The sequence below is a fragment of the Coenobita brevimanus genome, chromosome 72, assembly GCF_032717465.1.
Source record: "Coenobita brevimanus isolate Jiangsu-jjx chromosome 72, ASM3271746v2, whole genome shotgun sequence".
Lineage (NCBI taxonomy): Eukaryota > Metazoa > Arthropoda > Malacostraca > Decapoda > Coenobitidae > Coenobita > Coenobita brevimanus.
In genome coordinates, this window is record NC_137025.1 from 16,392,190 (window position 1) to 16,409,689 (window position 17,500).

The window sequence follows — 17,500 nt, forward strand, 5'->3', positions numbered from 1 at the left end:
TATATATATATATATATATATATATATATATATATATATATATATATATATATATATATATATATATGAATGTAAGACCGGTGGACTGCACGCCACCGGTGTTACACTCAGGTGAGCCTGGAGTTGCTGCAGCCACAAGTACTAACACTTCCTAAGGTACATCGTGCTGAAAGGGTTAAATGCTTTTTATTTTTATTTTGTACTTGTATTTTCCATCCTTTACTAACCTGGCATTTTCCCTTTGACACAGCCACACTGATTTTCGAGAAGGATAATCCTAGTCATCAGAGGTATATTGTGTTGTTTATTTGGAACGTCAGAAAACTTATGGGACGGAGAAAGAAGTGAAAAGATCGCCTGAAGAAAGCGATGAAGTGTCGGAGTGTTTCGTCTGTTTCCCACAAGTGTTAAAGTGGCTTGTGAGAAGATGTGACTTTGGACCTTCTTGAAACTAAAGAGAAGAGAGAGAGAAAAAAAAGAGGAAGACAGTGATTAGAGAGAAAAGGGATGAATAAAGAAAGTACAGAGAGAGAGAGAAACAGAAAGTTTAACATGTTTCCTTAGATGTAGCAGCAAAATGTAAATAAGTGATGAAGCAGTAAAGCCAAAACTGGAGGGGTAAACTAAACAATTCGTGACAGAAGAAAATACCAATAATAATTATTTTTAGCTTTAATATTCTCTGAAAACTATGTAGGAAATTATTGAAAACGGAAAAAAAAAATGTTAAATATTGATAAGAAAACGAAAATATTATACTTATTAGTCGTAAGGATAATTAACACATGAACCTAGGAAGATAATTTATTGGAAAAAAAATTGTTTATAGAAAGCAGCATAAACTAAGCAAAGAGTAATTACATCTTAAATTATCTTTTCTTAGAACTGAGATGATGTGTAGAAGCAAAAATAAGATTAAGGTCACTCGTACAAAGTTGCCTCTCCAACTAACCCCCTAAAAAGAAAAGAGAGCGAGAGAGAGTGAGGGAAGGAGAAAGAAAAGAGGAAAAAGAGAAAAGTAAAGAAAATCCCCCTGGAGTGCCAGAGTGACAGATAGTGCCGCTCAAGGGGGAACAAACACACTAACAGGACGCTTAGTGTTTGTGTGGGTGTGTTTGTGTTTATGTTCAAGAGGGAGACACACCACAGAACTGCCAGTGTTTGTGGGTGTGTGGGTGTGTTTGTTCAAGGGGGAGGCACGCCACAGGACTGTCTGTGTTTGTGGGTGTGTGTTTGTGTTCTGCCTCTCCTAACCTAACCAGCAGAAGCACAGCACCACCACCACCACCTCAGGATCTAACCTACATATCAGCATCGGGACCATATCACTCCGGGACCATATCGTACTACACCCCCTCCTCCACAATGCTCTTCCTCTACCATACACATAACGTAGGTACCTCTTGAGCACATAAGCACGAAGGGTGTGGTGGTGTTTGGTTTGAGGGTGTTGTGTGTGGCCGGTTGGTGTTTTTCTTTTAGCTCATTTTCACCATATAAGCACGAGGAATTTAGTTTTCTGAAGGGGTTGTGGAGTACTTTTTTTTAATTCCTTTTTTTTTTATGGTGTTTTACGGTGATTTTTTTTTTTTTCTTAGTACCAAAGCACGAAGGTTGTTATTTGGCTTCTGGGATTTTAGTTCTGGTGAATGGCTGGTTATTTATTTTTCCGCGGGGGTCTTGTATTTTGGGGGGTTATTTTCTGGTTATTGGCTGTGTTATGGTGGCTGGTTGGTGTTTTTCTTTGGCCAGTTTTTGTCACAAGCACGAGGAGTTTGTAGTTCTTTTAATGTTCGTACTTTTGTGGCAATTGGCTGTCTCTCGGGTGATTGATTTTGGTTACTGTTTGGCTAATGGTAAGCACAGAAGCACGAGGATGTGTTGGATAGAGGGAATTGTGGTGTGATTTTTCTCATTTTATTCCTCTCTCTCTCTCTCTCCTTTTTTTTTGGTGTGTGACTTTCTATGTTAAGGCGACTTTATATGCCAGTTTCCAACGCAAGATTGAAAAATATAGTTTGGCCTGAGGGATTGTGTTAGTTTTGATAATTGGCTGTATATTATTTGAAGAGATTGGGTTTTTTGGGATCACGAACTGATTTTATAGTCATGGGCTAAATTGAAATGAGTGTTTAGTTTCATTGGCTAAATTTCTGCACGTAAGAGCTAGGATGTGGTTGGCTACAGGGAAAGAGGAGTATGGATCTGCTTTATTGTAGGTTGTTTCTTGGTGGCTGGTTTGCTGTCTTTTTGTTTATTTTTGACAGATAAAGCCGAGAGTAGTAAAAGCAAAGTGTTACTGTTATTTCCTCTTCCTGCTTGAGGTGATTGGTTGTTGATGTTTTTGGTTGAATATAGACAAGGACTTGGAAGATATGGTTTGGTTTGAGGGCGTGTTATTCGTGATTTTGTTTTTTTTCGTCTGTAGGCTGAAGTAGTTGTGTGTGTTTTTTTTATGGTAGACATAACTTTTTGTGAAAGAGGAATGTGGTGTTATCTTGTGCTTATATGAATGTTATTTTTGCTGGATAAAGGATGTGTTTTAGTGGTTTTGTTGAGTAGCAGGCCATTAGTTATTTCTCGTTCATTAGGTTTTGCCTGATATAAGTTGCTAGATCGGTGTATTGTTGTGGATGTTGTGGTTTTATGTAGTATATTGATAGTGCTCGTTCCGGTACCTTTGAGTTTTAGTGTTCCATGGTTTTGATCTTGCCTTATTTACGTGTAAAAAAAAAAAAAAAAAAAAAAAAAAGGTGGTGTTGATCGCGTTTGTGCTTTTTTCTTAAATGAAGTAATTTTTCTAGTTATGGAGGATTTTTTTTTTTTTATTGTAATAGAAAAAAAAAAACATGTTTGCTTCAGTGAATTCTGCTGAGTTTACAGTATTTATTGCTTTGCTTAATTGGGCACGGTGCTTTGGTATGTACATGAAGTGAGCAGTTTTGTTTTTCCTGTTACATTATATTATTATTATTATTATGATCATGATGTTACTGAGGCACTGGTGTTGTTATTGCTGTACATATACCACCGAAAGAAGCATGTTTTTTAGATATATATTAAGCACATCTGCAGGTTTGAGAATATATCTTGTATTATGATGGAAGCTAATTTTACACGATACTGTAATTGTAAACCTTGATTGTTTAGGATTTTCCCGTAGCTAAGTAAAGTCTTGGTGTTGCCCAGATTAACGCAACAAAGAACGACGGGATGGCAGCAGTGATAGGATTAAGGAGGTAAGTTTAGTGAAGATTTACATAGATGAATAAAGTCTGGTGTTTATGGAAGTATAATATGTAACGATGGCAGAGAAAGGATTGCTTCTTATTTATGTTGAGATGTCGTAGATTTGTGATAGAGATGTGGTAATGACGGGCCTGGGTTTTGATTGTGTATGCACTGATTGTACTTGTGTGTTGGTTAGTGAATAATATCTGTGACTGAAGTAACTAGCTTGTAGTGGTATGGTATTTGTTGCAGCGGTAGTGGATAATTAAAGTGACCTCTGAATGGTAGCAGCGGATAGTATAAAGAATAGTAGAGATAATGGGATAAATAGCAGTGGTAGCATTGATGAGAAATATTGCAACATTGATGACAGTGATCAGTATAATTGTGGCGGTGATTGTAGTAGTAGGAAAATTAGGAGGAAGTGAAGTATCGTGTGGTTGACGACTTGCAACAGTGACGATAGTAGTAACAAGAATAGTGGTAGTGCGGTAGTAATAGTAGTAGTAGTAGTAGTAATATGATGTTGAGTAATAAAAGTATCTACAGTAGAGTATATAGTAGTAGTAGTAGTAGTAGTAGTTTAGTAGTAGTAGCGTGGTTGGGTAGTGTGCGGGTGTGACAGTAACGATGAGTGACAGAAGGAAGGAGTAGATAGCTTCCTTCCTCTCGCTAGTTGACACCACCAGAGAGAGAGAACGTTGTGTATTTATTCTCCTATAAATATAAACGGTATGTCTGAGTGCATATATTTTTGTGTATGCATTAATGTGTATATACTGTATGTATGCAGGTGTAATATTATGTACTCGTATGTGTGTATGTATGGAGTAGCATTCCTAGTTAACTAACATCTTAGGAAATTTGTGTGTGTGTGTGTGTGTGTGTGTGTGTGTGTGTGTGTGTGTGTAGTGTAGTGTAGTGTACGTGTGTGTTGACCCCTGGGAAGACTTATCACAATAATCTGACCCAGAAATATAACGCGTATGGGCTATTTAATTGTTCTCCTTATCTTGTGAGCCTCGCCATCCTGCTGCTTATCTGCTTATCTCCCTCCTACACCTCAGCCTTTTGTTTCGTCTTCCTTGTGTATGTTTGTCTGTGAGATCGTGAGGTTACTATTTCATATCTGGTTTATTTGGTGCGTGGTCTGAATTTAGTTAGAGGTTTATTCTGGACGTCACAAGAATACATAAAAAAAATATCGTTGGTACTGGTGGTGATGGATTTTGACTCCTTTACAAGCTTAAATATTATCGTGTGGAGGTGACAAGAGTATGATATCACAGACTTGTCCTGCACCTCAAAGGGTTAATGGGGAGATCTATTGTGACTGCATAAAATCGGCAGGAGGTAGAAGAGTAAAAATACGTCATCAGTAAGAGGGGTGAATGTGCCCGTCTTATGTATGTGTTGGAGTCCGTTCATATGTTTTTATTTATTTATTTATTTATTTTCGTAGTTGGATATGTTTGTCAGTGGGGAATGCTTCGATACTTAAAGGATTTGTCAAAAGTGAATTTAGGATTTTTTACTAGTATTTTTTTTTAGATTTTGGATATGAGGTAACTGTCTGTCTGTCTGTCTTTCTATCTGCCTTTCTGGATGTCTGTCTGTCTGTGTATTTGTCTATCCATATTCGCATTTATGTGTAACGCTCCAACTATCAGTGTGTCTGCTACGGCACCTTCCTCCTCAGTAAACCCCTTCCTTGACCTTCACTACACCTGCCGTCACTGGGCACACCTGTATGTTTTCACCTGAACCACGTCACACCTGTTTGCTTACTTGTCCATTGACGCACACCTGCCATAAAACTGCCATACACCTTTTTTATGCCTTTTAAACACTGACCATACAGACAGGTGGTGTTTATTGTATTCCTTTTGGTTGATTTTATTCAGGTTAGAAAAGCCCCGGTAGTGAAAGAGGTAAAATTAATAATACTAGAGATGGTTTCTAATTCCTGTACTACCAGATGTCTCTTGAGCTGCTCTAAATTGTCTAGAGTTATAAGAATTAAAAAAAAAAAGATTTCATGGTTAATTAAATATTGCCGACAATACAAGGGAATACAGGATTATCTCGACTAATGAATGAATGAATAGGTAAATAAATAAATAATAAATATAAATATACCGGGTATTTTTGTAGCACACACACACACACACACACACACACACACACACACACACACACACACACACACACACACACACACACACACACACACACACACACACACACACACACACACACACACACACACACGCTATACCAAAACCTCATCGCAAAAGTCGGTAAACTCGTTTGGTTTGTGTTATCCCAGTTTACGTATAATATTGGGTAAATATATGACCATTTAAAACCTTATAGATTACCAAAAAAAAAAAAAAAAACACGCTGAAAGTATGTTCTTGGACATGACTAAGGAAGACGTGTACCAGGTTGAATTGACGTAGTGAAGAAATGGACTAATGTTGCCCAAGTTGATAATTTTTTGGAAGAGATAAAAAAAAAAGAGAGAGAGAGAGCAAATATTATCTAGTTTACACCACTTGATGTAGACCACAGTGAAGAGATTAACTTCGCATGCTACGTGCCAGCTTACCGTAATCCTGTATTATGTAGCTTATTACACCCCAAAACCAGACGTCCCTATACCACCACCTACCTAACACCAGACATAAGCCTTACCTTACACCACCGTATCTGCCCACTACACTAGCCCTACCTTACACCACCGTACCTGTCCAAACCTACACCACCACACCAGCCCTTCACCCCACAGAATACCTCACCAGCACGCGTCAACCACACCACACACCATACTCTGCCCCACACCAGCACACAACAGCCCCGACCTAACCCCTTCACCCCTCACGTGTCGACTCGATACGTGACTATGAATACTAGTGAAGATGCCGGGTTGATGGGATGGTGGGGGAAGAGAGAGAGGAGGCTATGGCGTTGGGGAGGAAAGGTGAGGAGAGAGAGAGAGAGAGGTGAAGATACACAGTGTGGAAGGCCGGAGAGAGTGGGAACTGAGAAGAGCAGGCGTAGGAGGGAAGACAGTATAGGGCAGAGAAGGGAGGGAGAAGAGGGAAGTACTGGGGAGGAAAGCTTGGGAGAATGAGTAGGGAAGAAGAGAGAAGAGGATGGAGAAAGAGAGAGAAGAAAAAGGGGCAAGGATGGGTACAGGGAAGGAAAGTTGAGAGGAGAATGGGGAGGGAGGGAGGAAGTGAGGGGGAGAAAGAAAATAGAAAGGAAGGTAGTACTAAGGAAAGCCGACGGTGACAGACCCAGTATCCGCATGTGGCTGTTGTATATACCGCTGCATATAGTATTTTTATAATATAGGAGTTTATACCTCCATATTAAATAGTGTATATGCATGTAAATATACTCACGAGCATATATAAGGTATATATCTATCCATCTATCTATCTATGTATAGAGAGAGAGAGAAATAAGGTCGAAGGAAACTAAAACCAGAACAGTAAGATATACCACCCACTTCCCCCCCCATCCCCCACTCTGCTCCCCTCCCCCACTTCCGCCCCCTGCTTATTTCTGTCTGCTTCCTGCTTTTCCTGCCCCCTCCTGCTCTCTCATTGCCAAGGGCGGTGACGCACGGTGCAGACGCAGGGTGGATAGGTAGATGGAGGTAGATATAGGGTGGTAGATAGGTAGGTAGGTAGATAGATAATTAAATATAGGTAGATAAATGGAGTTGATATAGGCTGGTAGAGAAAAAAAATAGAAACAAATAAAAAGATCGTCTGTTGAGGTACTATGGGTAGATATAGATCGGTAGTTAAATTAGTAGATCGATAAGTAGACAGACAGGTAGATAGGTAGCTTAATGAACATAGGAAGGTCGATTGGTGTAGGTAGGGGTAGTTAGGATACGTAGCTAGGACTATGTAGATACAGGTAGGTAGGTAGGCAGGTGAGTAGAGTTAAGGTACAATGGTAGGTAGACAGAGGTTTGGGTGGTAGGCAGGTAGATAAGTTAATGTGTGTGTGGGTGTATGAGTGGACGCGTAGATAAAGAAACGTAGGAGACTCGCATAAAAATAATGATATGGAGGTTAAATTGTGTGTGTGTGTGAGAGAGAGAGAGAGAGAGTTTTGGATTCAGTTTTATACTGGTACTATTTTTGGAAAGACAGACACTTAACACTCTCTCTCTCTCTCTCTCTCACACACACACACACACACACACACACACACACACAATTTATATATTCAATGTCACCTTCCATGGCCGAAATACAGGTAAAAATACACCTTTGCTACCACCTAATTATAGAAAGGTCACCTGAGCGTTGACCCTTTGAGAGCGATGACGTCTTGGGTTTATTCTTAGTACTTCCGGACGGCTTTCCTCGGCTTAGGGGAGACTTTGCAAAATTTATGGGTTTGATATAGCGTTCATTTACCTGTGCATTACAAGGAAGTTCTTTTTAAATGAAATTGGATCGTCTTGCAGTGGAGAGAAATGAATGAACAATGCGGCGTGCTAGTGAAGAGGGTGTTACCAGTACAGATTGCAGAAGAGTAAGAAGTAAAACACACACACACACACACACACACACACACACACACACACACACACACACACACACACACACACACCATTATAGCTACTCATTCATCCTTAGGTCATTATTTATATTTCTGCTCAGCGTAGGGAAGGCGTCTGTTACTGGACGGATTGATAAAAGGCTGCATCCAACCCTGACTGAAGAAAATCAGAATATAAAAGTGTCATAACAGGAGTATTTCGCTTTGTTCTCACCTGACGAAAATCCATAACCTTTAAGCTCAGTTGACAGGCAAACGTAGCCATATTGGAGAGTGTGTTTGTATAGTAACCAAGGAGACTCGTTCCCAGCTCATTAGTAAGGCATATTATTCGAGTTACTGAGTTACGGGAGTGATAAAAAAAAATGCTTGTGTTGATTGGTACAATAAATATAAAGAAGAAAAGACGTCATCGTAGTGAATGAACGGCAAGATACAAGACGGACTCTTGAAGAAAGTGTGGTAGGTCGGCATACAAAGTGTGTGAACGTGATGGCATGAGAGAGAGAGTAGAGAAAACAGGTAGCAGGCATTTAGGAACAGGCCATGATAGTTGTAATTCTTTGATGAACGAGGCGTAGGAAAGCACTTCATGTGTGGTGAGACATAATACACACTATATATATATATATATATATATATATATATATATATATATATATATATATATATATATATATATATATATATATCACACACACGGTACTGTATATTTATTTATATCGGGTAAGTATGTGCAGAAAGAGAGAGGGGGGTTAGTTTACTAGTTTTTTCTTTTTAGTGATGATATTCATTATAAAAGTAAAATATTTAGTAACTTTTAGACCATTGGGTCACGTATGATATCCCCAGTCAAGCTTCGTATACACTACAATTCAAAACCCCCTTCCGCGTGTGCACCTGTCATTTGTTACGCCACCCCCTTACGCTCTGTTATACCTCTTAGCTCTCGTTATCCCAGCGTCTAAACGTGGTTGAGATAAATATGTGGGAGTTCTTTTTTAACTCTTTTCTCCCACCCATCCTTATTTTTACAATGTACTGTCCTGCCATTTTCAAGCTGCCGTCTCGCTTGTACAGTAGCAGATAATGATATGGCTCCACGTAACCAGATACCGTATATACTGGTGTGAAACTCGTACGTAACATTCTGAGAAGCCCTGGTCTCCGAGGATGGGTTTGGAAAGTCATTGGTCAGGCTCTTTATTTGTCGTAAGGAAGTGGAGAGAGATTTATGACCGCGACTGAACTCCTCCGTGTTTTGTCTCGCCTTGATCTTGTTTTCCCTTGCTTAATTCTTCTGTCATCATAACACAGGTGAGGTAAATATGTGCGAGATTTTTACCACTCTCCCACCCATCGTTTCCTTTAAGGTCTACACCCTTGCCACTCCAAGTCCCCTTCCCTCATATACTTATGGGATTATAGTCCTCTCATTCTCTCTCTCTCTCTCTCTCTCTCTCTCTCTCTCTCTCTCTCATTTATATTAAGTTTCCATACAATTTTAAGTTCAGAATTCGGCCAACTCTAAATACCGTACTTCATCCTTCCAATTATTTTTCCGGTCCCTTCTGTATATTCTAGTGCACAGTCGGCCTAAGAAGTGACGGCAGAGTATCCAGAAGTTTTCGGTCACCGATAATGTACCTATTCTTCCTTATATCTTTACAAGGTGAAACGTATTATGATTGTTACAGAAAACAATAAGTAAATGCAAAAGTACCGATGAATTTCAGAATTGTAGGAATCGGTTCGTTAGGTACGATAATTGAAAATCCTGAACGGAACTAATTGAAATTTCAGAACTATCCCCTAGGGACAGTCAGGAATAATTTGCTGAATTCATATCTAATGTGGTAACACACAATAATTTTTTTGTAGCGTAAGACTAAAAAGAAAAGCGTTTTAATAATCAATAAAATCAGTCACTATTATTTATAAAACAGTTTCCGTAACAATACTAAGGAATAATTTAAAGTCATTTATTTCCGTTTTTGTCGTCTTCATGGACGACGACAGAAAGCGAGAATGCGGCGTAAGTTAGTAGGCCATTTTAAATGGTTCGATTAATAGGCACGGAAGGAAACCTTTTTCTCAAAGACATGCAGTTATTACACTGCATTTGGCCAGTTTTTCATTCATAAAATTCTCTTGAAGTTTTAATATAAGCCAGAGGACCATCAGTGAATGAAAAACGAGGAAAACCTCGAATATTTGCCAAGAGTCGGAGCTCCTTGGGTAGTGACAAACTTGTGTCATAGCCTAGTATCCTCAGTATCAAAACAATTGGCAAGAGAACTAAAATGCAGATGTTCATAAACAAGCCACTGAGTTCAGAACTTTCAAATCATCATCTTCAGTTAAGCAGGTACAGTACAGAGGTTTATTTTAAAAGAAGGATACAAGAGATTAATTGATAGAGCAAAAAGTATGTGCTTTTGCACTGCAAAAGGAAAAACTCATGCTTTGGTCCTTCTCATTGCGTAGTGTATGAGAAAGGATAAAATCTATCATATCGTCTTACAGCATAAAATAATTTTGCATTCGTTAGGAATAATGCCGCAAATTATCATGAGAGGGGAAGCAAGGAATAAACTGCAGAATGGTCTTGCTGCTACCGCAGGTAGGGTATTATTACTAAGATAAACTTCATTGTTGTGGCATCCTTATTGTTGCTGTATCATCAACATAGCATTCGAAAATAAGGTAGTGTATTGCAGTCACAACAACTTTCTTTAACTGGCCTTCCAAACTATAGTCTCACCAATCTAAAACCAAGGTTTGGGTGGGGTCTGGCGCTGGGTGCACCCATGCCATAGTTCCTAAACGAGCGATGAGTAGATTCTGTTATATATGTAATAGGCATCACAGATAGGTACACACATACTAATACAATATAAACGTAAGTATTCTAGCACATCAAAGGAAGGTAAACTTGTAATGCATATGGCTCTTGTACATCAATAAAGAAACGTGGCATACATATTTTACAGTGGTGCTGAAAAAAATGTAGTTACTTTTACCGACTTTCACGGTAGTTCTAAGTTGGGTAAGTAATGTAACAATTACGTTTATAATATAATTTGAAGGAATCAGTAGAACATACGCTATTTTCTTAATAGAAATAAATAAGTTAAAACACTCACGAGCGGCAACATCCAGATCCATTGGAGGGAGATTTAAGCTTCTGTCACGTGCTTCCACTGTTCACTTTGTTATATATATAACTTAAAATATATTTATAACTTAAATTACTTTGTCTTTACACACACACACACACACACACAAGTGGGTGAAGTCATGTCAGGCCAGGTGGCGAGGTGTGAGCGGACGAACTCTAGCGGTGTCAGGTCAGCCACTACCCAGTCAGAGTATAGGAAACAAGGCAACGCTGTACGCCGGGAAATCCCCGGCTGGACTCCACCCAAACCTTGGTTTTAGATTGGTGAGACTTTAGAGCATCTGTATTTGAAATCCTGGGAAGCAAATACATCAACCGCACCGCGCGCGGAGTAATACATTACACATTCAAATCGGGAGACGTATTTGAGTGTTAACTTCTGATATATCACAACCTCATGTTATTCGTTTAACATAACTTCTTAGCTTGATATAATATACAGTATATTTTATGTGACGTAATGGCGACACAAAAGTTTTACCATATACTTACCAAGTTCTCATTGATCGTATATCAATGCTGAGTGACCGAAGCAATCTGAAACTCTGCCATCATTTCATGGGGCGACTGTACATTTCAATAACAATTTTCCTCTGCTGTTTATATTCAGAAGTGGTCAGAGGGAAGTGGTAATGAGGTAATTTTGCGTCTCCGGTTTTGTGAGAGGCGTGTGTGGCCGCAGCAACTAGTGACGCCTGGCGCAGGACGCTAATGAGACTGTTAAGGGAAATGATGGTAGTGAAAGGGAAATGATGGAAATGAAAAGGAAATGAGTGGAATGATTTGACTTTGGGTTCAGTAATGGTTTCTTATGGATGAGCCGTTTTTATATTCAGTTTTGTGTGTGTGTGTGTGTGTGTGATTCACACACACACACACACACACACACACACGACAGCAAAGGAAAAAAAAAGGGTGTTTGGGTACAGTGAATCGTTGGTTATAGAGGTGGTGTTTGTGCTAGGAGTGTGATTGGTAGGAATGGTGGTAGTGGTGATGGTGGTGGTATTTAAAAGTGATGATATGATTGTGGTGGTGGTTGTGATTAGCTTTGGAAGTTGTGGTAGTGGTGGTTTGTGGTATTAGTAGTGTTGATGGTGATGATGTGCCGTGTTGTGTAGTGATGGTACTGTGTAGAGAATAGTGATATTGTGTGATGGTGCTCGTGGTGGTGGTGGTAGGCGTGTGTCGTGGTGTGTAGTGACAGTGTGTGGTAGCGGTGATATGCTGGGGTGTATTGTAATAATGATGCGTATTGACGATAGTGATAAGCAGTGGAAGTGAAGGGAGTATTGGGTTGTGGTTATGGTGTGTGTGTGTGTGTGGTAATAGTGTATGTAGTCGTGGTGTATACTGTAGTGATGTTAGTAGTTGTGGTGATACTTTTTCTGGTGTTTAGTATTGTTGGTGTGAAATAGTGTTAATAGTGGTGATATTTTTTGTTATGAACAGCGTTAGTGGTGGTGTTATTGGTGATGGTGTGTTGCGGTGTGTGTAGTGTAGTCATGGTGTGTAGAAGTGATGTAAGGATAAAAGTATTGATGATATTTGGCGTCCAGTATTGATGGGGTGAAGTTGTGTAGTGGTGGTATGTTTTGTGTAGTGTAGTGTTGGTGATGTGTTTTATGGTGTGCGTTTGTGGTGTTGATGGTGGTGATGGCGTGCAGTGGTTAAAGTCAGTTCCTTACCCAACTCACTCCGCTGTCTCGTTTTTTTCCCTCCCTCCCTCCCTGCGTATTGCACCACCAATTTACTCCCCCACTCGCACTGGCCAGGGCTTCTTTGATTTTCCTCCTGCAACATTAACCCTGAAGATGCCGTGTATTTTGCTAGTGAAGTGGGGTTTGTTACGATTATTAAAAGCAGCCAATTCTTTCCTCCTGCCTAGGACAGTAAGTGTATGCTAATGGCGCCTACTTCATTTTTTCCTTTGTTGTTCTTTTTGTTCTTGGTGAAATTTTGTTTTTTCTAACCTACTGTACTTATATTCACAAGTTGTACTACTCTGTCCTTCCCTCACCATCCCCGCCCATCCCGCCCACTCCTCACCAGCCACCATTCCCCGTTGTCAGCCTCTAGCAACCCCCATCCCACCCCCAGCCGTCACTTCGTCCTCACCTGAAATTACAGCGTCAAAAATTATTGCGACCACCGTAGCGAAACTAGTAAAAAGCTGGTGACGCGAGAGAGAGAGAGGAGCGTCGGGTTTATTTTGTTTACTCCTTCACATCCGCTCTTTTCTCTGTATCTAATTTCTTCAGCCACTTTCCTTTATTCCCGACTGTCTTCACTCCCTTCTTCTCTCATTTCCTTCCTGTTGCCTCCCCTCAGGTCTATTCTCATGCTTCCATTTCCTTCTCATCGATGTCTGTCCGCCATACACTTCGTCCATTTCCACGTTCATTTCTCCTAACTTTCCCGTCTCTCTCTCTCTCTCTCTCTCTCTCTCTCTCTCTCTCTCTCTCTCTCTCTCTCTCTCTCTCTCAGTTTCTCACCTCTTTCCACCAGTTTTCACACCCTGCCCTTTTCATCGTCTTCCATTCTTTTCTTTCGTCTTTTCCGTTCTTTCCCTTCCCTCTCCCTCGCCCCCCCCTTCTTCCTTATCTCCTCTCCCTTTCCTTATCTCCTTTCCCCTCATTCCCCTCCTCTTCTTTGCTCCCCATCTTTTGTTCTTTCTCCTTAACCTCCTTTTCCCCCTTCTCCCCTCCTCACATGTCAGTTTTTCTATGCTACATGATGGTTTTTCTCATTTTTTCTTACCAGTTTTACCTGGAGGGTTTGGAGGCGGGGGGAGCCTTCCTGCTTTACTGTCCTTATCCTTCAGCATGTAGAGTTAGATCTTGTAGTCATAGTCTACTCTGTAACAAACAGCCTCGAAAGGACCATAAGGTCTGTTGCTGTTTGCTTTTCTTTGTACTCCTTTGTACTTTGTACTCATCTTTCCCCCACCCCTCCATTCCCTCTATCCTTCTCTCTTCTCCCCTCCCCAGTTTTCTCCCTGCCCCCTGCATTTCCCCCTCTTCCCTCTTCTCCCCTCCCCATCCTTCCCCCCACCCCCTCCATTCCCTCCTTCTCCCCCTTCTCCCCTCCCCATCTTTCTCTCTCCTCCATTCCCCGTACCCCCTCCATTCCCCCTAGTCTCTCGTCCCCCCTCGATGTAAGTTCATGTGACAGAGTGAGACAGTGAATCGCCAAGGAGAGGAAGAGGAAGTGTGAGAGAGGAGGGTGGGGAGGGGGAGAGAAGGTTCATGGAGAGGAAAGGGAGGGAGAGAAGGGTAAGGTGTTTGGGGGAGGGGAGTACGTATATGAGAGAGAGAGAGAGAGAGAGAGAGAGAGAGAGAGAGAAGCATGAAAAGAGAGAGAGAGGGACGAGATAAAAAGAAAAACCCCGAGAGAGAAAAAGATAAGAGCATGAGAACCAGCGAGAAAGAGGTCGAGGAAAGAAGAGAGCGAGTTGGGAAGAGAGCAAGAAAGAGGTCAGAGGCTGGAAGAGAGCAAGAAAGAGGTCAGAGGCTGGAAGAGAGCGAGAAAGGGGTCACAGGTAGAACATGGCATCTGCTTTAAACTCAAACTAATTCACCGGGGACCAGAAAGTAACACGTAGAGGATTGCCATAGTTCACCCTTTTGTGTTCTCGTTTTCTTTGGTTGTTGTGGTACGTTGGTAGTGGTCTCTCTCTCTCTCTCTCTCTCTCTCTCTCTGAATATAGCTTTAAAATATGAAAGTGAAAATTGAAACAGACAGACAGACACCGACGTTTCTCCCACATATATACCCATTCGCCTGTTTAAAAAATTCCTGTTTCAGTGCCACACAAGCGTAATCCAATATGGGGCCAAAGAAACATGCTTCATTATTAACTTTTAGGCTGAATTAAAAAGTTCGTGCGTACGTGAGCTTCACTGATTTCAATTCCGGGATACTGATGACGAAAGCGGGTTAAAAATGGTGGTTGTGTGTGTGTGTGTGTGTGTGTGTGTGTGTGTGTGTGAGAGAGAGAGAGAGAGAGAGAGAGATTTTGCTGTGTAATTTTTTGTGTACGAGCTTTGTCTTGTTTGGATGAGACGTATAGCTTATTTTTCGTGCCTTGTTACACACACACACACACACACACACACACACACACACACACACTCATGAGGTGTAATGTTAGATCATAAGGACCACTGTTACGACGTGATTACTCTCTCTCTCTCTCTCTCTCTCTCTCTCTCTCCATTTTCCCATTTTTCCTTGCCTCTTCTTCCCTCCACCCCCTTGTTTGTGTGTTGTAGCAGCCACCTCTCCACAGTTATACTCCCTCCCCAACCATCTCCTCGCGAATTGCCTCTCTCCTCTTTCTCTAGGGACTCTTTTAGACGTAGGGAACGGGGTGTGGGGTGAGGGAAGGGGCGGGGTGGGGAGGGGGGAGTTTGTATGTCTCCTCCTCTCCCCTTCCTTCTCCCACTCTTGCTTGTGTTCCTATTTTTTTTCTTTTTTTTTTGTTTTCTTGCCTTTGTTTTTCGTTCGTCTTCTACATCCCGTGTGATCGCATTTCCTTTTTCTCTGCCTTTCTGTTTCCTGGTCTTTTTTGTTAATGATTTTACGAGCATCTCTCTCTCTCTCTCTCTCTCTCTCAGCTGATGGTCAGGCTGCCCGTTACTACTTTTGTTACATACACTGTGTACTTCATCATGGGTTGTTGGGTGTAAGTGAGAAACTGGGCGTGAGATGGGTGTGATGTGGGTGTGGATTTAGTGGTATTCCGTGGAGGTGCTGGTGTGATGGGTGGGGTGGGTGTGGTACTGGTATGGTGAGGGTGTTGTTACTTCTGTCTTCATTACAAAAATTAACATGTGGGTTGGGTGAAAAATGTAAAATGTAGGTGTGGGTGTGGATTGGAAGATGAGGGCGTGAGATGGGTGTGGAAGGTGTAAGTGTGTGGAAAGGAAAATGTGGGTACGGTATTGTGTGTGAGTATGTGTGTGTGTGTATGTTATTTTTTTTAATGGAAAATGTTAGCGCAGCGTGTCTGTGTGGTATGAATGAGGGTGTGGAATGTGTGTGTGGTGTAAGAGTGGAGGGTTGGGTGTGGTCGGTGGTGTTATGTAGGTGGTATGCTGTGTGATGAATGGTGTTACGACGGAGAGCTCCTTTAACAGGGAGGTGGGGGGATGGGGGTGCTGAGATTGACAAAGAAGTGAGAGGATGGAGGAGGAAGGAAAAGGATGGAGAAGGGAATGCAAGGAGGGACGAGAGAGGAAGTGAAAGAGATGAGAAAGACAGGGAATGAGAATAGGGGGGAAGAAAATAAAGCTGGTAATTTTTATAGCAATTTAAATCCAGTATGAAAATATAAATAGAATCACCTTTTAAAAACAGGTATTTCATGTATGTCATAAATGTCATAGATAGTACATTTGTGTTTTAATGTTATAATAGTTTTACTTTTTTTTTTTTTTTTTGACGGGGGATTAGTGGCGGGGGCTGATTGGTTAGCAGAGAGTGTTTCAGTAAAGCCATACAACATACTAGTACCAATTCACCGAAAAAGTGTTCATTGCAGAATATAAGTCGACACTACACTACTTAGGTATTTGTCTTTCCTGAAGTTAATCTTATTCGTAAAATATGAGTGTCCGGGAAGACAACTGAAGGTCTTGGGTGGAGTAGAGTATTGGAATTTCTCTGCGATTGTTGCTGTGATAGTACGCTAGAGCAGAAGCTATATACTTTTACGGTCTGTATATTTGAAGGCAGTGGACGCCATGGAAAATCTTGACACCAATTCTCACAACTAGCGATGTATATGCCTGCCTTTGTTTTGGGTTTAGCATAAAGAAGGTACAGTATTCAGAAATATTCCATTTAGGAAATCGAAAATGGCAACGACAGACATTGTGAAGCCGTAGAGCATTTTTTTTTTTTTTTTTTTTTTTAAGGGAGGTAACGTTCGAGTGTCCTATATTGTTTAGTATTTTGTATCACTAGTCAAGCGTTTGTTTATTTGTGTATGTACCATCAATATCTGTAGGAGTGTTTTAGAGGGATTTACAAGTGAACGAAGATGTTTTCAAAAATCTTATAATAAATGTTCATTATTTGGATTAACTATTTTGTTTCGTACACTTAAGATTACTTATTTAACAATGATGACAGTTTATCATCTTAACTAACGTGTTATATTTAGTTACGGCAATTTTCTGTGTGTGTATGTGTGTGTGTGTGTGTGTGTGTGTGTGTGTGTGTGAGAGAGAGAGAGAGAGAGAGAGAGAGAGAGAGAGAATTTTTACAGTAGCAGTGAGGGTAGTAATGGCAGAATATATTGTGATGGATGGTTGTATTTTTTTCTTCCTTACTTAATCCATTTCTGTCGTGACTTCCTGCCACTCCATCTTCCGGTGATTCCCTCTCGCCTCTCATTTACCTGTCGTAATGGGATGGGGGTTTGTTATGGCTTGTTGTGGTAGTTTAATTGGTTTCTGGATTAGCTTTACACAGGGTCCGTACACACACTTA

General features: G+C 40.8%; 1 protein-coding gene across 6 annotated transcripts in view; it reads left to right on the plus strand.

Annotated features, from left to right (window-relative positions):
- Window positions 1-17,500, plus strand: part of Pkn (serine/threonine-protein kinase N) — a 724,111-nt gene that overhangs the window by 179,544 nt on the left and 527,067 nt on the right. Inside the window, exon 1 of one of the 6 annotated variants that reach the window (XM_080278059.1) lies at window positions 1,062-1,392. The exons of the other annotated variants lie outside the window; for them this stretch is intronic. Within the exon in view, the coding sequence (XP_080134185.1) occupies window positions 1,366-1,392 (27 nt within the window). The 5' untranslated portion in view covers window positions 1,062-1,365. Of the gene's footprint in view, window positions 1-1,061; window positions 1,393-17,500 lie in introns of those variants that run through there. 6 annotated transcript variants of the gene reach the window in all.